The sequence below is a fragment of the Sinocyclocheilus grahami genome, unplaced genomic scaffold (genome assembly GCF_001515645.1).
Source record: "Sinocyclocheilus grahami isolate Dianchi unplaced genomic scaffold, SAMN03320097.WGS_v1.1 scaffold208.1, whole genome shotgun sequence".
In the NCBI taxonomy this organism is placed as follows: domain Eukaryota; kingdom Metazoa; phylum Chordata; class Actinopteri; order Cypriniformes; family Cyprinidae; genus Sinocyclocheilus; species Sinocyclocheilus grahami.
In genome coordinates this window covers 50219-69654 of record NW_015505387.1, presented here as the reverse complement: position 1 = coordinate 69654, position 19436 = coordinate 50219, and the positions used below count along the sequence as shown (strand labels likewise).

The window sequence follows — 19436 nt, the reverse complement described above, 5'->3', positions numbered from 1 at the left end:
ACAATATTAACTTCTTATTATTGAATTGTTGTAAATAAATATCACATTTGGAACTAGTCAGCGCTCCAAAAATGCTGGGAAATCACTTCATGTAGCCCCAAGAGTGATTACTGATAAACTGTCTGATAAAAAAAAAGAAAAATCACCCATTGACTTTCAAAGCTGCTAACGACTTTCTACATCGAGGATCTTGATAGAAATGTAGTGGAATGAAAAGCAATATTTTTCTTTCAAATATAGTGAAGTTGTATGAGATTGAAAATTTAATGTAAAACAGGAAGCAAAAAAAAAAAAAGATTGTTAGCCTACATTATAGTAATCCTATTTCAGCTGTATTAGTATTACTATTATTTAAGAGTTAGGGATTTGAACACACTCTCAACCTAAGCATAAAAGTTTGGCGCATAAGTGTTTGTGCTGTTTTTCTTTTATGCTCAGACATGTATTTGCTTAAAAATACAGTAAAAACAGTAATATTTTGGAATATTCATACAATTTAAAATAACTGTTTTTGTCTGTTGAGTCATGTGATCCTTCAGAAATCAGTCTAATATGCTGATTTGCAAAACAAGGTAATGTGTTGATCCCACTGAGCTTCATTAAACAGACAAAAACAGTTCTTCAGAATGTCTTTGTGTTACACAGAAAAAAAAATGGAATGCGAGTGTGTAAATGATGACATAATTTTGATTTCTGGGGGAACTATCTCTTTAATCTACCTTTCAACAGACAGTTGATTTTCCTATTCTTAAAAATCCACATAAATTCCCTAATGTTCCCTCTATGTTTTACAAACTTCCCAGATGCATAGCATATATATATTTCCTATTCGACAAACTATTTTCCTGTTTGACACTATAAAACTGCGTTGACGCAATCAGTATTGTATAAAGCTCTATATAAATAAAGGTGACTTGACTTCATTCAAATGAAGTGCACTAGAGACGCTCATCTTTAATATGTGCAGGAGTCTGTGAGCTGTATAAACTGTTTTTGTACTCATAACAAAGGTAAGAGGCCAGGGGAGCGGACGGTAGATACAGTGTAAAGGATGAGACTGAAGAGAGAGAGACAAAGATCCGTTCTAGAGACTGTTTGAGTGCCTTATTAAATATTTAGTCTGATTGTACACGGTCCTGTAATTGCCATCTTGGCTAGTGAATAATTGATGACGTGTAGGAGAGCAAAGGAGGGCCCCAGTCTCTCTCTCTCTCTCTTATGCACATATCCACACCTTGCCTTTTTTGTACACCTTTATTGTTAATATAATCCTGTCCTCATTAACTAAAATGATTCTGAATTCAGGACAAAGTCGGTAAAATTATATTATAACCTCTGGTTCGCTTCCGGAATATTCTTTTCGCTATTATACAAAAAAGAAATTCTTGGACTGCACTAAATTATTGCCAGAAATTCTATTATATAGCTTTAAAAATAATTACACACACCGTTAGCTATAACCAGGCCGTTCAGATGGCTAGAAAGAGCAAATGCAGTCAAATGGTTGTGCTTTGATTCTACCTTTTCCGATACAGTGAGATAAATGGATATCAGTCAGTGTGTTGAGAGACCTGTGAACGGGACAGAAAGCAGCATGCTAATCTAATGCAGAGCCCATGAGAGCGATCGGCATCCAGCTTAAGCATCCCAAAGAAAGAGCATCTTTTTCATAGAAAGCAACGAGCACTCGCAGCAAACAGTGGCCGAGAATTGGAGCCATGGCAGCTTTTAAAAATACCTCTGCTGAAATATAGATTTTTTTTTCTTCTTCTTCTTCTTGCCTAACATAATAAGTGAGAGACTCCAGGGATGCGTGTGTATGTGTGTGTGAGATAATGGGTGAGCAGACAAGAGATGCTCTTTTTCACACATCACATGAGGACTTTTGTGTGTATGTGTTTATATATGTATATATGTAATTTTACGTTTACTTCAATGGGTTACTTGCCATTTCTTTGTAATTGGGAAAGTTACTAGCAATTTCTGGGTGAAAACTGTTTCAAAGTAAATCTTATACCAAATATTTGTCAGTATGGAGAAAAAGCTCTTTGAGGGGATAGTGCACCTCCAAAACATTTACTCATCTCCTTGTCATTTCAAACTTGTTTGACTTTCTTCTGCGGAACACAAAAGAAGATATTTAGAAAAATAGCTTAATAGTTTGAAAAATAGTTTAATAGATAATAGTTTTTTTTGCCCATATTGTATTATGAAAGTCAGTGGGGTCCAAAATGACATTGGTTATATGACTACAGGTTAAAACAATTAATACATTCTTCAAAATAATGACATATTTTTAATATAGCAGTTTTTAATATATACCAAGAATATTGAATGGTAATCTCCACTTTATCAGATTTTTCTCCAGTGGCACTAGTAAACTCTCATGTGTCACCTCTAGTGTTTCTGAAAAGATCTCAACAGTATCTCAAACTGTGCTCAGATTTGCTAAGACACCAAAGTATGCAATAAAAAGTTTGAAATCTCCATATGAACTCATCAATGCTTCAGAGACCAGATTATCTGAGCTGTACTACCCACAACAATTTCACACCTCATACTGTTTCAATTTAATCATGTATTTTTATTTCTCCGATGGAATTTTAGGAGAGACAAAGTTGACACTTCAGTCAAACCCCATTAGGTGTCCTGAGCTTTGAAAGAGTAACAATTTTCTTCTGGGACTACTAATTCCATAATAATTTTGCCCAGATTTTACATTTTGCTCTTTTTTTATACACAAGCTCTCAGGTTTTGTCCATCAGAGGAACTAAAACATACCAAACATACCATTTGTTCACCAGCATCACCCATAAAACAACCCAAACTCCCTTTTTGCATGTATTGAAGAGTTGTAAATGCTCATTTGGTCTCACACAGGTAAGGTCAGGTCTAGACGAGGGGCTGCCGTAGGGTTTTTATCAGAGCTACAGGTGAGAGACCTGGCCTTCACAGCTTCTACTTGACCAGCTGTTCTGGTCTCTTTTCGGCCCCAGAGTCCCTTCCTTGCTAGTCCCTCGAGTTAGAGACAGAGGGATGAAGAGAGAGAAGTGGAGAGGGTGCTGTAGACCAGCAGTAATTCCTGACTCGGAGTTGGAGGCACATTAGGGACTGACAGGGCCACACATCCCCCTGTAATTGATTGCAGGCCAGCGTAATGAGGTGACGGCTTACAACAGAGTTGCCAACTCCCTCATTATCTTTACCCACTTTTTTAAGAGCAGAAAGAGAGAGAGACAGAGAGAAGGATGGAGAAAAAGAAACACTGAGACTAATAACCTAGCCCTGGCTCTAGAAGGTTATTAATTATTTATGTTGTTTTAATAAGTTTTAGATGGGGAGGGAGAGTTAGTCTTTCCCTTCTCTGTCTCTCTCTGTCCACACCTCAATTTTGCCTGTTCTGTCATTCTGTCTTTTCCTATAGCTGTCTGTCCATTTCATACTGGGGTCTTTCTATCACAGGTACAATATCAGTCATTGCAAAGGCCTCGAGGGGACTTCAGGATGACATGTATCCACACTTGGAAATGAAAACGCTCTGTATTTCTGAAAGTGACAATGATATGATATGATTATTGTATATATGATTAAAAAAAAATTTGTTTTGCTTTTATTCTGTCATTTTGTGCTAATTAGCAAGGAGAAGTTTTTTTTTATAGCCTGATGGCCACTATAATGCTTATAAGCATTATACATATATATATATAGTATATATATAATTGTAATAGTCAATATTTTTTAATTGACATGTTTACTGAATTTTGTTTACTACACAGTACAAAGACCTACATTTTTAAAGGGATTGTTCGCTCTGTATTTCTGAAAGTGACAATGATATGATATGATTATTGTATATATGATTAAAAAAAAATTAGTTTTGCTTTTATTCTGTCATTTTGTGCTAATTAGCAAGGAGAAGTTTTTTTTATAGCCTGATGGCCACTATAATGCTTATATGCATTATACATATATATATATATAGTATATATATAATTGTAATAGTCAATATTTTTTAATTGACATGTTTACTGAATTTTGTTTATTACACAGTACAAAGACCTACATTTTTAAAGGGATTGTTCACCTTCAGTTGCTGGTCCCCATTGACTTGCATAGTGTTTTTTTCCATACTATGGAAGTCAGTGGGGACCAGCAAATGAAGGTGAACTATCCCTTTAAGCTTTGCAGTATAATACATTTGAGAATTGCAACATCTATAGGGTGAGCATAGAAAAACTGGCCCATAAACTTGCATTTCTGTTTGATTTTAGTCTAAATATTTTATGTGGTTATGAACAGCAGGTCAAACTTGCTGTTGAGTAAATTGCATTTAACCCAGAATATTCCTTTAAAGTCTGCTGGTTACACTGGACTGTTTCAGAATCTGCCCTGCTTGTGTCTTTCCACTCGCCCCCGTTTTCCTGTCTGAGATCTCCATTCCACCCTAACCCTTGTCATCTAAAAGCAGCTCTTCCCCCCTCATCCCGCTCACTTCCAAACACTGGGCTAGTCCTGCCTCGGTCCGAAGGGAGCCGACCTGCTTTGAAGTGCTGCCACTTTTCCAGGATGAGACCTGGAATCTCACATTCCCTGTCAACTCCTGCCCAGTGGCAGATGGAGAAGTCTAGACCTACGAGACTCTCCAATCACGTGCTTCTCTCTCCCCCTCCACGCCCTCGTCTCTTTCTCTCTCTCTCTCTCTCTCTCTCGCTCTCTTCCCTGTGTTTCGCCACTCTGAAGGCTCTGCCATTCCAGAACTGCCAAAGCGGGACGGGTTTCAGCCCACAATTCAGGCTTGATTCTCTACTTTCAGATGGTGACTGGGGTGGTGTATAAACACAGTACTCCTCTAATATCTGAGAAGAGCTTCACTTACAGCCCTTGTCTCCTGCTGTGTTTTAATTCAATCCTTATTGATCCATATCTCTCCTTCCAAGGACTCCAATATCATATGAATGGAGCTCAGGGATGGGTTCCCCATATTATTGTATTCCATGGCCATAAAGGGCATTAGCAGCCAACAGAGCAACCCAGATCAAGTATCAGTCGATACTAGCTAAAGAGAGCAGGCTTTCTCCCTTTCTCTCTGTCTTTCTTGCCAGATTTCTCTCTTTCCTATCTCTCTCCGTAAGAGTGCTGATGGGGTTAAAGTATATATGGTGATTATGTCATGCGGTAAAGTGAGGTTCTAAAAAATCGCTTGAGTTAGCACCGTGTGTTTTTAAAGATATTGTTACTGTCTTATTAGGGAGAAATCAATGGCATCTGCAGATGCCGGCCATTTATATAGCAGACGAGGCTTCTCTCTCCGTTTTTTCTCCCAGCATCATTCTCTCCGCGCGCTCTATGGGGTAGCAGCGGCGGAGGTTATCCTGTGGTTAATGTGACATGGCTGTCTGCGACCTTGCTGGTTGTTAACTGCCCGGATTATTATTGTGATAATGTGGCAATTAAAAGCAAAGCACTCCATCAAAATAGTGGGGCTTATGGTCCTGGAGATGAATGCATAGAGATTACCAACCAGGGGAAATGCATTAAGACTGCAATCCATTTCGTACTGCAGCCCACCTCTAGCATTGGAGGCTATTATGACTCATCTTCATTGATATCCATTCCCGATCAATAGCGCCAGGCTGAGGTAAAAATAAGAGTAAATCAACAAATCTAGAGTTGGTCTTCGATATAAAGGAAGAAAAATCAAACCTCAACTCTAACTCCATATCATAGATCTACACAGAGTGTCTTCTCTGAGCCGGCTTTGAAAGTGGGCTAAATCACTCATTGGCGGCTGTTTATATATGGAAGCTGTTGTCCTTGAGTGTTTCCATTGTGTTCGAGTCAGTTAAAAATGCTTCTGTCTTTCTTTTACAGATTTTTCCTGAAATTCTTTCTCAAGTGTAATCAGAACTGTTTGAAAAATGCAGGGAATCCCAGAGACATGAGGCGATTTCAGGTGAGAATGCACATGTACACACAAAAATTTTGTTTTACATGCACAGAAACAGGGAGTAAGGATATTTTGGTGTCTCCGTAGGTGGTGGTGTCCACCACAGTGAACGTGGATGGCCATGTCCTGGCCGTGTCAGATAACATGTTTGTCCACAACAACTCCAAACATGGGAGGAGGGCGCGACGCCTGGACCCTTCTGAAGGTAAGGCGTAAATTTCACAAAAATACACACATTTTGCTTTCTGTGATGTTATTCATGTTAAATCCATCACATATTATACTGTACCTTATATACACTTCTGTTCAAAAGTTTGGGGTTAGTACAATATTTTGAAAGGTAAAGGCTGCTGAAAATTCAGTTTTGCTATGACAGAAAAAAACATTTTAAAATATATTAAAATAGAAAATGGTTATTTTGAATTGTAATAATATTTTACAGTATTACTGTTTTTACTGTATTTTTGATTAAATAATTGCAGCTTTGGTGAGCATCTTGACTTCTTTCAAAAACATCAAAAAATTTTACTGACCCCAGCCTTTTGAACGATTGCATAAGTTTGACATTGAAACCGCATTTATTATAGTGAAGAAAAAAGTCAAACTTGTTAGTGCTACTTTTTACTTCCTCACCTAGAGTACAGGTAATCTGACTGTCTGAAGGGACTGCACTGGGTAATGTCACTTTGAAATAAAATGCTGAAAGTTTGCGTAGAACATCACCTCCCAGCTGAACTTAGAACAGTTCCTGTATGTGGGAAATTGTGTGATTAGCTCTGTGACTGTTTTGTGTGAAAACTGTCACTGTGGAATCACCGGCACTCCTGTGTCCCAATCGAGGAAAAGGAAAGTCGCTGCTCTACTTTTCGTAAGACTCTTCTGTAATTCTCCAAAGACTAAAACATGAAGAGGAAGTCACTAATGGCAGTGCAATGTGGGAGATGGGCAGGCTTTCATCTTGAACACACTAGAATACGCATGCAGATATTGTAAAAGAGAACAGCTGTTCCATTACACCCCAACAGGTGAATGCAAATCACACCCAGCAGTTGTTTACTTTCATCTATTCATTTTCACAGGTATCAAAATTCCCTGTTTCCAGAGATGTTCACTTGCACAACAAAGAGAACATTCAAAACCAATCAGAAGTGATTTCGAGACAAAGTTTGTGAAATTTGCATTCCCATGATGCTGTTCAAAGAAAGTGGCTGCTGGTATACAGCACTACATGCAGTAATGTGGTCTGAAGTTGCACCAAGAGCCCCTCGGTTTGCCTGTTAGCTCGCCAAGCGGCGACCAATCAATTCCCATCCATTGCCAGTGGAGACTGGACCAGTCTTTCAGTCAGCCTGTCTGTCTCCATACCGCCTGCTCAAAGACGGATTTACGCTAAAAAAAACTTAATGGTTTTATTGAGCTGAGTGATGCACAGACACCAAAGAAAAAATCAAATGAGCTTTTACAGTCATCAGACTTCCTGTTTTTCAGTTTTTTTTCATTTGCATTGAGGGTATGTGGAGAGTAGAGTAAAACACTGATAAATGGCAATTAGTTTAACGATGATGTTTCCCAAAAGTTGCATGAACGTTGACACTGACCCGCTCTAACTCAGTGCTTGTGTTGTGATCTTGTTTTACGAAGCAGCCACTCCATGCATAAAGGCCATCAGTCCCAGTGAAGGATGGACGACTGGGGGGGCCACCGTCATCATCATTGGGGACAACTTCTTTGACGGATTACAAGTGGTCTTCGGCACAATGTTAGTTTGGAGTGAGGTAAGAGTTTTAATAATAATATATATTTTATTTATATTATAATATTAGATTTATTTATTTTAAAGAGCCAAATTATTTTACTAATACAAGGTACATTTGTAATATTAACATAATTATTGTTTAAATATTTATTTATTTTTAAAAGATTTATTATTATTTAATGTTTTAATGAAAATTATTTTTTACTTAAATTCTCTTTTACTTTAAAAGAGCCAAACCTTTTGTGATTTTATGTTATTTTATTTTATATGTTATTTTATTTTTAAAGAACCAAATTATTTTAGTTTAATAAAAACATTTAAAATAATTATTGTTTAAATATTTATTTACTATCTTTAAAATATTTCTTCAAAAGAATACAGTGCCATATCTATGGATTGGATAAATCAAATGTGCTTAAATAACTTGAATGCTCTTTAGTTTACAGTTTAATGTTACAAAGAAGAATAAAAAAGAGAGACCGTTTTAGAGACAAACAACAAGACACCATAACATAACAGGTCCTATTACAGTATATGGCTAAAACCCGTAACTGTGCCCTTTAAGTAATGAATCACTCTTTAGCTTCAGCATTAACTGTGTTAACATTGGAGTCAGTGCTTGTGTATTGAGTGCTGACCACTGAACGTGTGCTCTGATGGCTTCTAGCTCATCACACCTCATGCTATCCGGGTGCAGACACCCCCTAGACACATCCCTGGGGTCGTGGAGGTCACACTCTCCTATAAGTCCAAGCAGTTCTGCAAAGGAGCTCCGGGACGCTTCGTCTACACAGGTATACAACACTTTGCAACTGTCTGGAGTCCTTACCACCATCTCCAGCATCAGAATATGTTTCTGTCATCTTTCTCGGTGGTCGATCTTTGCATGTCTTCTTTGTCCATTTTATCAAGTGCCCTGCCTTTGTTAGCTTAAAATATTGGGCCTTGTATTATTTGCAGTCCGTAAAGACGGTTTCCCATGATGGTATACTGTTAGCAAGTCATTTCTGACTAACTTGTCTGTACTTTTGGTTGATGTCCATTCTCTTGTGTCCAGTGGGCAAGACGAGTATCATTTAGTCAAATCGATGCTTTTCATACACCGATTATTCCATCAGAATAATCCAGATGCCAGTCAAAGCAGGCGAAAGGTCAGATCTAGGACTGTTTGGTGTGATAAGAAAATGTCACAGCGATGGTCATAAAAGAGAAAGAAAAAGAGGCCTGTGTTCAGGCTTTCTGTTATACATCAGCTTTATCTCAGTGTATTTCCCACGTTCTTTGTTCAAAGCACCTCTCATTCAGATGCATTTGCCGTGTAAGCAACAAAAAGAGACAACTTTACAATGGAGAGGACTACCCTGTCTTACCTTCGACCATTCCTTTGCAATGCTAATGTCTGCTCGGACAGACAAGATGATTTGACTGACAGCTGTACGCCACATCGCTTTTATGAATCCTGCATTGTGAATAACTAAAGTTCAAAAGAATATTCTCAGTGCGAAGAAAGCGTGTTGCAAATTGTTAAGATGAATGAAACAGGACCTTGTAGAATATCTCTGAATCAGAACGCATAGACAAAAATAAATGAAAGGTCATAGAAGATAGAGGACAAAGAGAATAAATTCCTAAAAAATTAAGTTTATTTGTTTATAATAAAAAATTGCAATACAAAATTTTTTTTTACTATTATTATGAAATATTGTATAAAAATATTTATATATTTTTTTATTAAATATATACTTATTAATATTGACATATATACATACTTAAAAAAATATATATAGCAATTCCTTTAAGAATACAGTTTGGAGACTATGCCAAATCTTTCTATTTCTCATAATCATTTTCTTTTTAGGTTGCAAATTAGATTCACGCATTCATATTTTAGTTTGTGGATTCACTGACGTACATCCAGCAACTTATTTACTGTGCCAGAGATGTGTGATATTCATGAATGTGAAATGAAGCAGGCTTTTAAATACTGAATAGGCAGACTGCGTATAACTGAAGAGGAATGAGAGTGCATCTAACCTCAGTGATGTCTTTCCCACCAGAGACATCCCATAAGCCCCAGTGAGCTCAACTTTACACTGCATTCCAGCTCGAAAAAAGCTCACTTCTTATCGTCAGACACTTCCAGATGAACACAAGCCAGTTTGAATATTTTGAAAGAGATACATTTAGGTCATCAGAAATTAAGAGTTCAGGCCGTAGGGATTGGGAGGGGGATACGTACATTGGCGAAGGAAACTGGCATCTCTGTGCAGACACATTCTTTTTTTATCATATTCCTTTTATCTGCCTTTCATTAGCAGTAATGGACCCCAGAAATGCATCAAAGACGGTCAATGTGCCCATTCTACTGATTGTAGGTTGACCGTCTTATCTTTACTGGAGTGGAAAGCCAGAGCAGCAGTGTTCAAAGCATGTCTTCGATATCACTGCCATTAACACTGCCATCACAGGAAGTGATCTCACAGTCTTTAAACTGAAGCTTCTGGGGCTGTTAGATAGATATTCCACCGTGGCTTAGTGAAATTCAGAATTCAGTTCAATTTACCAGTTAAAATTTTGTTGCATGGAATTTTTATTTAAATTGATTATGCCCTACTACAGAATGTTATATTGCAATTTGAATTGGAATGACAGGAAAATGAATATACTTTCAATTCATAGAAATTCAAATAAATCCATACAATTTTAATAAAAAAAATTATAATTACAATTTTTAAAAAGAACTGAAATATTTACTATTACTTATATATTGTTTATATTAAAATAAAAATATGAACTATAAATTAAATAATGTACAGCTTTATAATTTCATATATAAAGGCATATATTTCTATATTATATATATTTATGTTGCGTGATTTAAAAACGATACTTATTGCAGTTCATTTCAATTTCTCTTCATATTAATTGTATTTCCTTAAATTCACATTTGAATCCCAATTCTGCATCCTGTTTGCTACGTCAGTTCAAATTCAACTGAAATTCTGTTATTGAATTGTAAATTAAAAGGCTTTCTCAGTTCTGTTCTGAATATCAAACAAGTCTGCTCTGCACCTGCTGACTGTGGCTTTACCATTCTTAGCACTACAGGGAAATGTCAAAAACTGGCTCTGTCCAAATTTCCCGAAAGCATTTCACGTGTGGCATGGACTAGTTAGGACATCTTGTTAAATTAGCAGAAATTTAAGTCCATTCTCACTTTCAGTGTTGCAGCTGGTACCTAATAACTATTATGGCTCTGTTGCTTTCTCACATTTACTCTGTTCTCTGCTGCTCTCCCTTCGGAGAGATCTTCACTCTTATTCTGTTAGTTCTCCTTTCTGCCTGCATGCATCATTAAGTCCTTCAGTCCACCAGCCCTTGTCTCTCTCTGTCTCTCAGGGGGTTAAGACTCCCCAGGTGTTGGGTTAGAGGAAGGAGGGCAAGATGAGTGTGAAGAGCCTAAGGGTATTGACTTTCCTGGGAAAACACAGCTCTCTAAAATCAGTAGCCAAATACTGCAATAACTCAACAGCCATTGATCCTCTTTCCCCTACGGCCACATTGATCTATACATTACAAGCTCTGAGACTGGCGGCATGGATCCAGCCTACGCTAACACAACCTTCCCAATCACCTGTAACTTACTGCCTCCGTCATTATAATCATAATAATAATACATGTGACCAGAAGTAATGTATTCAGTATGATACAGCTGAATGACAGAAAATCGTGCCTCTGGTTTGCAAGTGTTTGAGCTGTATTTGGGGCATCAAAAAATCGGCATTTGACTTGGCCTTTTGGGTATAACATTTTATTTGATTGCCTCAGTCAAGAATATCCAGCAGAAATAAAACTTGTATCTGAAACATCCTCTCCACTTCCTGAAAGGGGAGGGCTTATATTCCCTTGGCGGTGCTGCATGCATTCCAAGCAATTGCACAATATCCTAGAAACAGAGGCAGAGAGGATACTGGAGGTGCGGGACTGTTAATATGAAGAGTGCTGTTCTCCTGGGCACCAGTGTGCCTGTCAGAACATGCCTGATGCCTTCCAGGCTGGCAGGCTTTGGCATTGCAAACAAGAGCTGTAGCATCTTTGCTGGGTGAGGCCTTTTGTTTAAAAGACTGAGTGTTGCTTAAACAGGGTGCTGGGTTACAAAATGGGCAGGGGCTGGATGAACTTCCTCCCAGACCACCTGCTCAACCTCTTCCCAGTACCTTATTTTGGTTTGTTTAAGCGTAAATTATAGAAAAGGGGTTGTTTTGTGAAGTTAATGACTGTCATGGGGTTGTGCAGTAGGCTGGCACAGTCCCAAAGGATTGGGAAGGTGGGGTGTATATGTTTTTGGTGGCTCTAAGTGCACAAGTATATACATTATACAATTGCCAGAAGCGAATGTACTGTAAAACTTTCTTGAGTTCACCCAAAAATGAAAATGTACTCAATTATAGAAAAGGGGTTGTTTTGTGAAGTTAATGACTGTCATGGGGTTGTGCAGTAGGCTGGCACAGTCCCAAAGGATTGGGAAGGGGGGGTGTATATGTTTTTGGTGGCTCTAAGTGCACAAGTATATACATTATACAATTGCCAGAAGCGAATGTACTGTAAAACTTTCTAGAGCTTACTTCAGATTATATTGAGTTACTGTTAAAGGAATAGTTCACCCAAAAATGAAAATGTACTCAAAAATTATTGGCCAAAATGGAAACTGAAAATGATTATTTTAAATTGTAATTATTTGTAAATATATATATATTTAAACTAATTTCATTAAGTTGTCTAATTATTTTTAATAATATAATAATTTAAAGTACTGGATAATGTTCTTAAAATACTACTATATAACTCTGTAGACACAAAAACTGAATTTTGGGTAATATAAATATTTTTATTTTATAAAATGATTATTTTAATTATTTTGAAATAATTCCTACCATGTCCTACAGTTCCATAATGAATATGTTGGTTAACTAAATAAACACAAACTCTTCAGAGGACGTTTCGCAGCACAGTCAAGAGCTACTCTATATAAACCTGTATGACATTCTTTTTCTGTGGAACACAAATACAATGTAAGTCCATACAATGCAAGTCAGTAAGATCCAATGTTGTTGTTTTGGACCCCATTGATTCCCATATACAGACAAAAACAGTTGAAACATTCTTCAGAATATCTTTAGGGTTGGAACAATATGAGGAAGAGACTAAGAGACTTCTGGAAATGCAGGAACGTAGGGCTGGAACATATGTTGGGAATCATTGTAAGGGTGGGATTGGATGTCAAAGCCTTATAACAAAGATTTCCTCAATCTAGCTATGCCATTGCTGCAGCCTGAGGCCAGGGATGCTGATTGGAAAACTACGGAGCACCCAGCTGGTATGCAACTTAAAATCATGGGCTGGTCTTGGAACCTGCTCGCTGTGTTCTCACATCAGCCAGAGGTTCTGGCGCCATCCACTATATAAGCTCTTTAAAACTGGCACTAAAGCTTAATGGCACAGGCTCTGTGGATGTGGTGGCTGATGTTTCTCAAAGAACGTTCCCATAGTCATAGCTGGGAGAGGGACCAGGGGCAGTGCACTTGTTGCCCAAGCCGTGGAACAATGGGCCACTTTGTTACCTTTCATCCTCGGCACGGGCAGATGGAACACATTAGCGGAACGTTCCACTGGATGAGCTCTGCGGGGCTGCCGAGCACGTAGAACAGGACCCGGTATGATGTCATAATTTCGTTCAGTTGTTTCACAGTTTGGACGCTGATGTGTTTGAGAGACTCGCACTAGGAGGTGGTCTGTCAGCAGTATCCTGACTGTGGCGTATATTGGTGAGATACTTTCACAGTAGCTGAAGTACAGCCTTTTAGTGGAATCCATAACCCATCTGCTTGTATGTGGTATATAATGTCAGATTTCAAAGGTTAGAAAAGCAGAAACATCATAACTTTTTTATTTGAACTTATTTTAAATGATAATTCTTAATAATAATAATAATAATAATATAAAAAAAGAATAATTTAAAATACTGGAATATATATATTTTTTAAATATTGCTCTATAGAACAGATTTTTTTTGTAATATAAATATTTTTACCCTATAAAATGCTTCTCTGAATTTTAAAGTAACAGTTTCAGATCAAATTCTCCACTTTTGTTTGTCCACTTTTTTTTTTCTTTTGGTCAAAAACTAAATATGATATTTCACAGACTTTTTGGTGGACAAAATGTTGGTTAATCAGTCTATGAGGCTCAAGAGATATTAAAACTACATTGATGTATTGAATCATGATCTATGTAGTCCAGTCGTATAGTTAGTTGGCTGCTCTGCACCTGCTGGCTGTGGCTTAGCATTCTTAGCACTACAGGGAAATGTCAAAGACTGGGTAGTCTTTGTAGTCTATGTAGTCCAGTCATATAGTTAGTTGGCAATTCCCAGCCCTAAAATAACTACACAGAACCAACTCTCTGATAAATGGAAATGTGTGCAGTGACTTGAATGTAGCGAACATTTCCAGTATGGAAAGAATGAAGTGGAAGTGACATTAACACACGAGCTCCTTCCGTTACTCCTTCTCTCTCTTTCTCTCTCCTCGGAGACTGAGCAGTGATGCAGCCATGCTGATTACCACTTGCATCCGTTTGCCTTACCAGCTAGATATGTTAATCATCTGCTGGGTAATTGCCTCTGTAGTGCCTTGATTAAGTTGAGTGACACATCAAGGAAGTGTGCCTCAAAGCCATACTTCCCCCACCTGAGGAGCCTGTTATTATTTTGGAGTCACAGCCTAAAGTGTCCCCCCATGAAATGACTAATTATCCAACATTGGTTCCACAGGTCTCCCCTTTAAGAGAAAAGTGACTCCTTTGATAATGATATGAATCTCGGCTCTGTAAAGGAACGACACATTCCCCTGGTGGAGAAAAGCCCTCAGCAGCTCATCAAATACTCAACCTCCTCCTCTTTTATTCCACTGATCTTATTTCCCGTCTCGCATATGCATACATAATGACAGACACCCGTGAAGTGATATAGCACATGCACATTCTGAACATCTTGTTCCCTTAATATAACATCTGACCAAAAGTGAGAATCGTTTGTTGATTATGATCTGTCCCTAAAAAGCCAGACAGTTTTTCATAGTGCGGTGTCACACAGGGGTAAACCGAGGTTAGCTCGGCTTTCCTAATTGCTGCCATAACAGCAAAGCGTGTTTTAGCCATAATTAAAAGTGTGTGGTTTTTAGTGCGAGCGAGTCTGTGTTGTCTGCGTGTTTGAAGAGGCTGGGGGGGGTTTCTCTTCATCTTCCCTGGTGGCTCTCCACTTTAAAGCAGCCTGCGCGCCCTGCCTCTACTGTCAATCACAGTTTAAAGTTCATGAAATTTCTATGAGGATCGATCCAGGGAGGAGGAGGAGGAGGTAGGAGTGTTTGGGGGTTGCAGGGGTTAGGGATGGGGGAGCGGGCCGTAATGATTGATCAGAACTTGCACTTTGAATCTCACTTCTTGATTTATTCCTTCAGAGTGGTGCAAAGAAGCACATTCTGATTTTTCCGGTAGTTGCAGAGCAATGTGTTTCCACGTGCCACAGCCTTTTTTGACGTGAGGACAAAGAGGAGATGGATGGGTTGAAATCGATGGCACGCAACAGGGGGTCTTCAGACTTTTGTCAACAAGCCAGATCGGCGACTTCGTGGCGACAGACTAGAACAAGAAAACAAATCGCTTCCTCTCACGTCGCCCCGTTGCGTGTCTGTAAATGTCTTCCCCCTAAAGAGTAGTGGGGCAATCTAAGTGCGAGATACCCATCTGCAGGTGAAAGAGCCGTCCCTGCCTCTACTGTCAATCACAGTTTAAAGTTCATGAAATTTCTATGAGGATCGATCCAGGGAGGAGGAGGAGGTAGGAGTGTTTGGGGGTTGCAGGGGTTAGGGATGGGGGAGCGGGCCGTAATGATTGATCAGAACTTGCACTTTGAATCTCACTTCTTGATTTATTCCTTCAGAGTGGTGCAAAGAAGCACATTCTGATTTTTCCGGTAGTTGCAGAGCAATGTGTTTCCACGTGCCACGGCCTTTTTTGACGTGAGGACAAAGAGGAGATGGATGGGTTGAAATCGATGGCACGCAACAGGGGGTCTTCAGACTTTTGTCAACAAGCCAGATCGGCGACTTCGTGGCGACAGACTAGAACAAGAAAACAAATCGCTTCCTCTCACGTCGCCCCGTTGCGTGTCTGTAAATGTCTTCCCCCTAAAGAGTAGTGGGGCAATCTAAGTGCGAGATACCCATCTGCAGGTGAACGAGCCGCTTGGAGCCATTCTCTCCCATATCAATCATGTAGCACATGAAAATGAGAAATTGAGGCATGTTGCATCGGAATCCAAACCCGCATCAAATTCCCCATTCCATCAATGTGCCTCCCAAGGACAGAGCAGGGCTTGATCAAGTGTTTCAGATGGGCCGAGGGCTCCATCTGAAATTGTTCAGTCTCCGTTAGAGGGAGACCACTGAAATAGCCTCTCTCTGAATGGTGCAGATACACAGTTGCGATTGTGGCCTAGGGGGGCATGACTATGCTTACAATCACTACATCACAGAGGCTAAGGAGGAGAGCACGGGAATGAATGTGGCACCTAAAAAGCCTGTGTTGTAAAGACAGACACCATCAGGAAGATGGGAAACATGATCACCACTTTTGTTTGTCCACTTTTTTTTTTCTTTTGGTCAAAAACTAAATATGATATTTCACAGACTTTTTGGTGGACAAAATGTTGGTTCATCAGTCTATGAGGCTCAAGAGATATTAAAACTACATTGATGTATTGAATCATGATCTATGTAGTCCAGTCGTATAGTTAGTTGGCTGCTCTGCACCTGCTGGCTGTGGCTTAGCATTCTTAGCACTACAGGGAAATGTCAAAGACTGGGTAGTCTTTGTAGTCTATGTAGTCCAGTCATATAGTTAGTTGGCAATTCCCAGCCCTAAAATAACTACACAGAACCAACTCTCTGATAAATGGAAATGTGTGCAGTGACTTGAATGTAGCGAACATTTCCAGTATGGAAAGAATGAAGTGGAAGTGACATTAACACACGAGCTCCTTCCGTTACTCCTTCTCTCTCTTTCTCTCTCCTCGGAGACTGAGCAGTGACGCAGCCATGCTGATTACCACTTGCATCCGTTTGCCTTACCGGCTAGATATGTTAATCATCTGCTGGATAATTGTCTCTGTAGTGCCTTGATTAAGTTGAGTGACACGTCAAGGAAGTGTGCCTCAAAGCCATACTTCCCCCACCTGAGGAGCCTGTTATTATTTTGGAGTCACAGCCTAAAGTGTCCCCCCATGAAATGACTAATTATCCAACATTGGTTCCACAGGTCTCCCCTTTAAGAGAAAAGTGACTCCTTTGATAATGATATGAATCTCGGCTCTGTAAAGGAACGACACATTCCCCTGGTGGAGAAAAGCCCTCAGCAGCTCATCAAATACTCAACCTCCTCCTCTTTTATTCCACTGATCTTATTTCCCGTCTCGCATATGCATACATAATGACAGACACCCGTGAAGTGATATAGCACATGCACATTCTGAACATCTTGTTCCCTTAATATAACATCTGACCAAAAGTGAGAATCGTTTGTTGATTATGATCTGTCCCTAAAAAGCCAGACAGTTTTTCATAGTGCGGTGTCACACAGGGGTAAACCGAGGTTAGCTCGGCTTTCCTAATTGCTGCCATAACAGCAAAGCGTGTTTTAGCCATAATTAAAAGTGTGTGGTTTTTAGTGCGAGCGAGTCTGTGTTGTCTGCGTGTTTGAAGAGGCTGGGGTGGGTTTCTCTTCATCTTCCCTGGTGGCTCTCCACTTTAAAGCAGCCTGCGCGCCCTGCCTCTACTGTCAATCACAGTTTAAAGTTCATGAAATTTCTATGAGGATCGATCCAGGGAGGAGGAGGAGGTAGGAGTGTTTGGGGGTTGCAGGGGTTAGGGATGGGGGAGCGGGCCGTAATGATTGATCAGAACTTGCACTTTGAATCTCACTTCTTGATTTATTCCTTCAGAGTGGTGCAAAGAAGCACATTCTGATTTTTCCGGTAGTTGCAGAGCAATGTGTTTCCACGTGCCACGGCCTTTTTTGACGTGAGGACAAAGAGGAGATGGATGGGTTGAAATCGATGGCACGCAACAGGGGGTCTTCAGACTTTTGTCAACAAGCCAGATCGGCGACTTCGTGGCGACAGACTAGAACAAGAAAACAAATCGCTTCCTCTCACGTCGCTCCGTTGCGTGTCTGTAAATGTCTTCCCCCTAAAGAGTAGTGGGGCAATCTAAGTGCGAGATACCCATCTGCAGGTGAACGAGCCGCTTGGAGCCATTCTCTCCCATATCAATCATGTAGCACATGAAAATGAGAAATTGAGGCATGTTGCATCGGAATCCAAACCCGCATCAAATTCCCCATTCCATCAATGTGCCTCCCAAGGACAGAGCAGGGCTTGATCAAGTGTTTCAGATGGGCCGAGGGCTCCATCTGAAATTGTTCAGTCTCCGTTAGAGGGAGACCGCTGAAATAGCCTCTCTCTAAATGGTGCAGATACACAGTTGCGATTGTGGCCTAGGGGGGCATGACTATGCTTACAATCACTACATCACAGAGGCTAAGGAGGAGAGCACGGGAATGAATGTGGCACCTAAAAAGCCTGTGTTGTAAAGACAGACGCCATCAGGAAGATGGGAAACATGATCAGCCTGGGGGCCTGTTGGAAAGTGGGAACAAGAGAATGTAAATAGAAAAACAGAGGAGGGTAAATAGATGTAAGCCCATTGGAGAGCATGGATGTAAACAAGTGCAGACTGAACGTATATACAGTTGGCGGGAGACAAGTTATTGGGGCTGGGCTGGGAAATTAGGAGCTGTGTTATCTTATAGAGCAGGGTTGTGTGCCATTCATAATACTTTTTAAGTTACGCTCCAGAATTGGAATTGAATTTGAACTCAGAATAGTTTTTAAGTTCCAATTAAATTCCTGAATTTTAATTGAGGTAGCAAACAGAATACAACACTGCAATTCAAATTTCATAGTAAGGAAGTGAAATTAAAATGAAAGGAAATTCCAAGAAAAGAAAAACTATATTGGAAATATAAAAGCAAACTTTAAAATGTGGCTTGACAGAGCCTGATTTAAAAAAAAAAAAAAAAGGTTTAAAAAGCATTGAAGCTTAAAAGATGGATGGATGGAACGAACAAATGAATGAATAAACAAACAATGGATGGATGCAGGGCCGTTTCTAGGCATAGGCGAGCTAGGCGGTTGCCCTAGGGCACCACCAGCTGAAGGGGCACCAATGAGCGCACGTACTGGCACTTTTAGCAGGGTTGTGATAAAGAGTGGCACGGTCACCCTGAAATATGACTGCCGCCCCCACTGGATCCCCCATTCTTGGGCTAGAGTACTGTCAATCTGACGATGCCTTCATGCCACTAGATCAGAGTGCTGTCAATTGCTGCCTGATTGTTGCATACAAAGTTTGCATTTGGAGCACTCAACAATGCCGTTAGATCAGTGGGCTCTGTCAGTGCTTTGGCAAGGTAACAATATTTTTTGCCATGCAATAAAGCTACGTTCAAAGGCCAATTTAAAATATTGGTACAGTAAATAAAGTGCACAAAATCAGTATTTTGTTTAGGCAGTATTTGTGGCACTTTTGTGGCACATTTGTCCAAATATTTGTGGCA

The 19436-nt window shown here is 39.6% G+C and overlaps 1 protein-coding gene across 1 annotated transcript in view; it reads left to right on the top strand.

Annotated features, from left to right (window-relative positions):
- Positions 1 to 19436, top strand: part of LOC107595778 (transcription factor COE3-like) — an 87917-nt gene that overhangs the window by 54365 nt on the left and 14116 nt on the right. Inside the window, exons 7-10 of the mRNA XM_016286302.1 lie at positions 5872 to 5953; positions 6035 to 6152; positions 7592 to 7722; positions 8371 to 8497. Of these exons, the coding sequence (XP_016141788.1) occupies positions 5872 to 5953; positions 6035 to 6152; positions 7592 to 7722; positions 8371 to 8497 (458 nt within the window). The remainder of the gene's footprint in view (positions 1 to 5871; positions 5954 to 6034; positions 6153 to 7591; positions 7723 to 8370; positions 8498 to 19436) is intronic.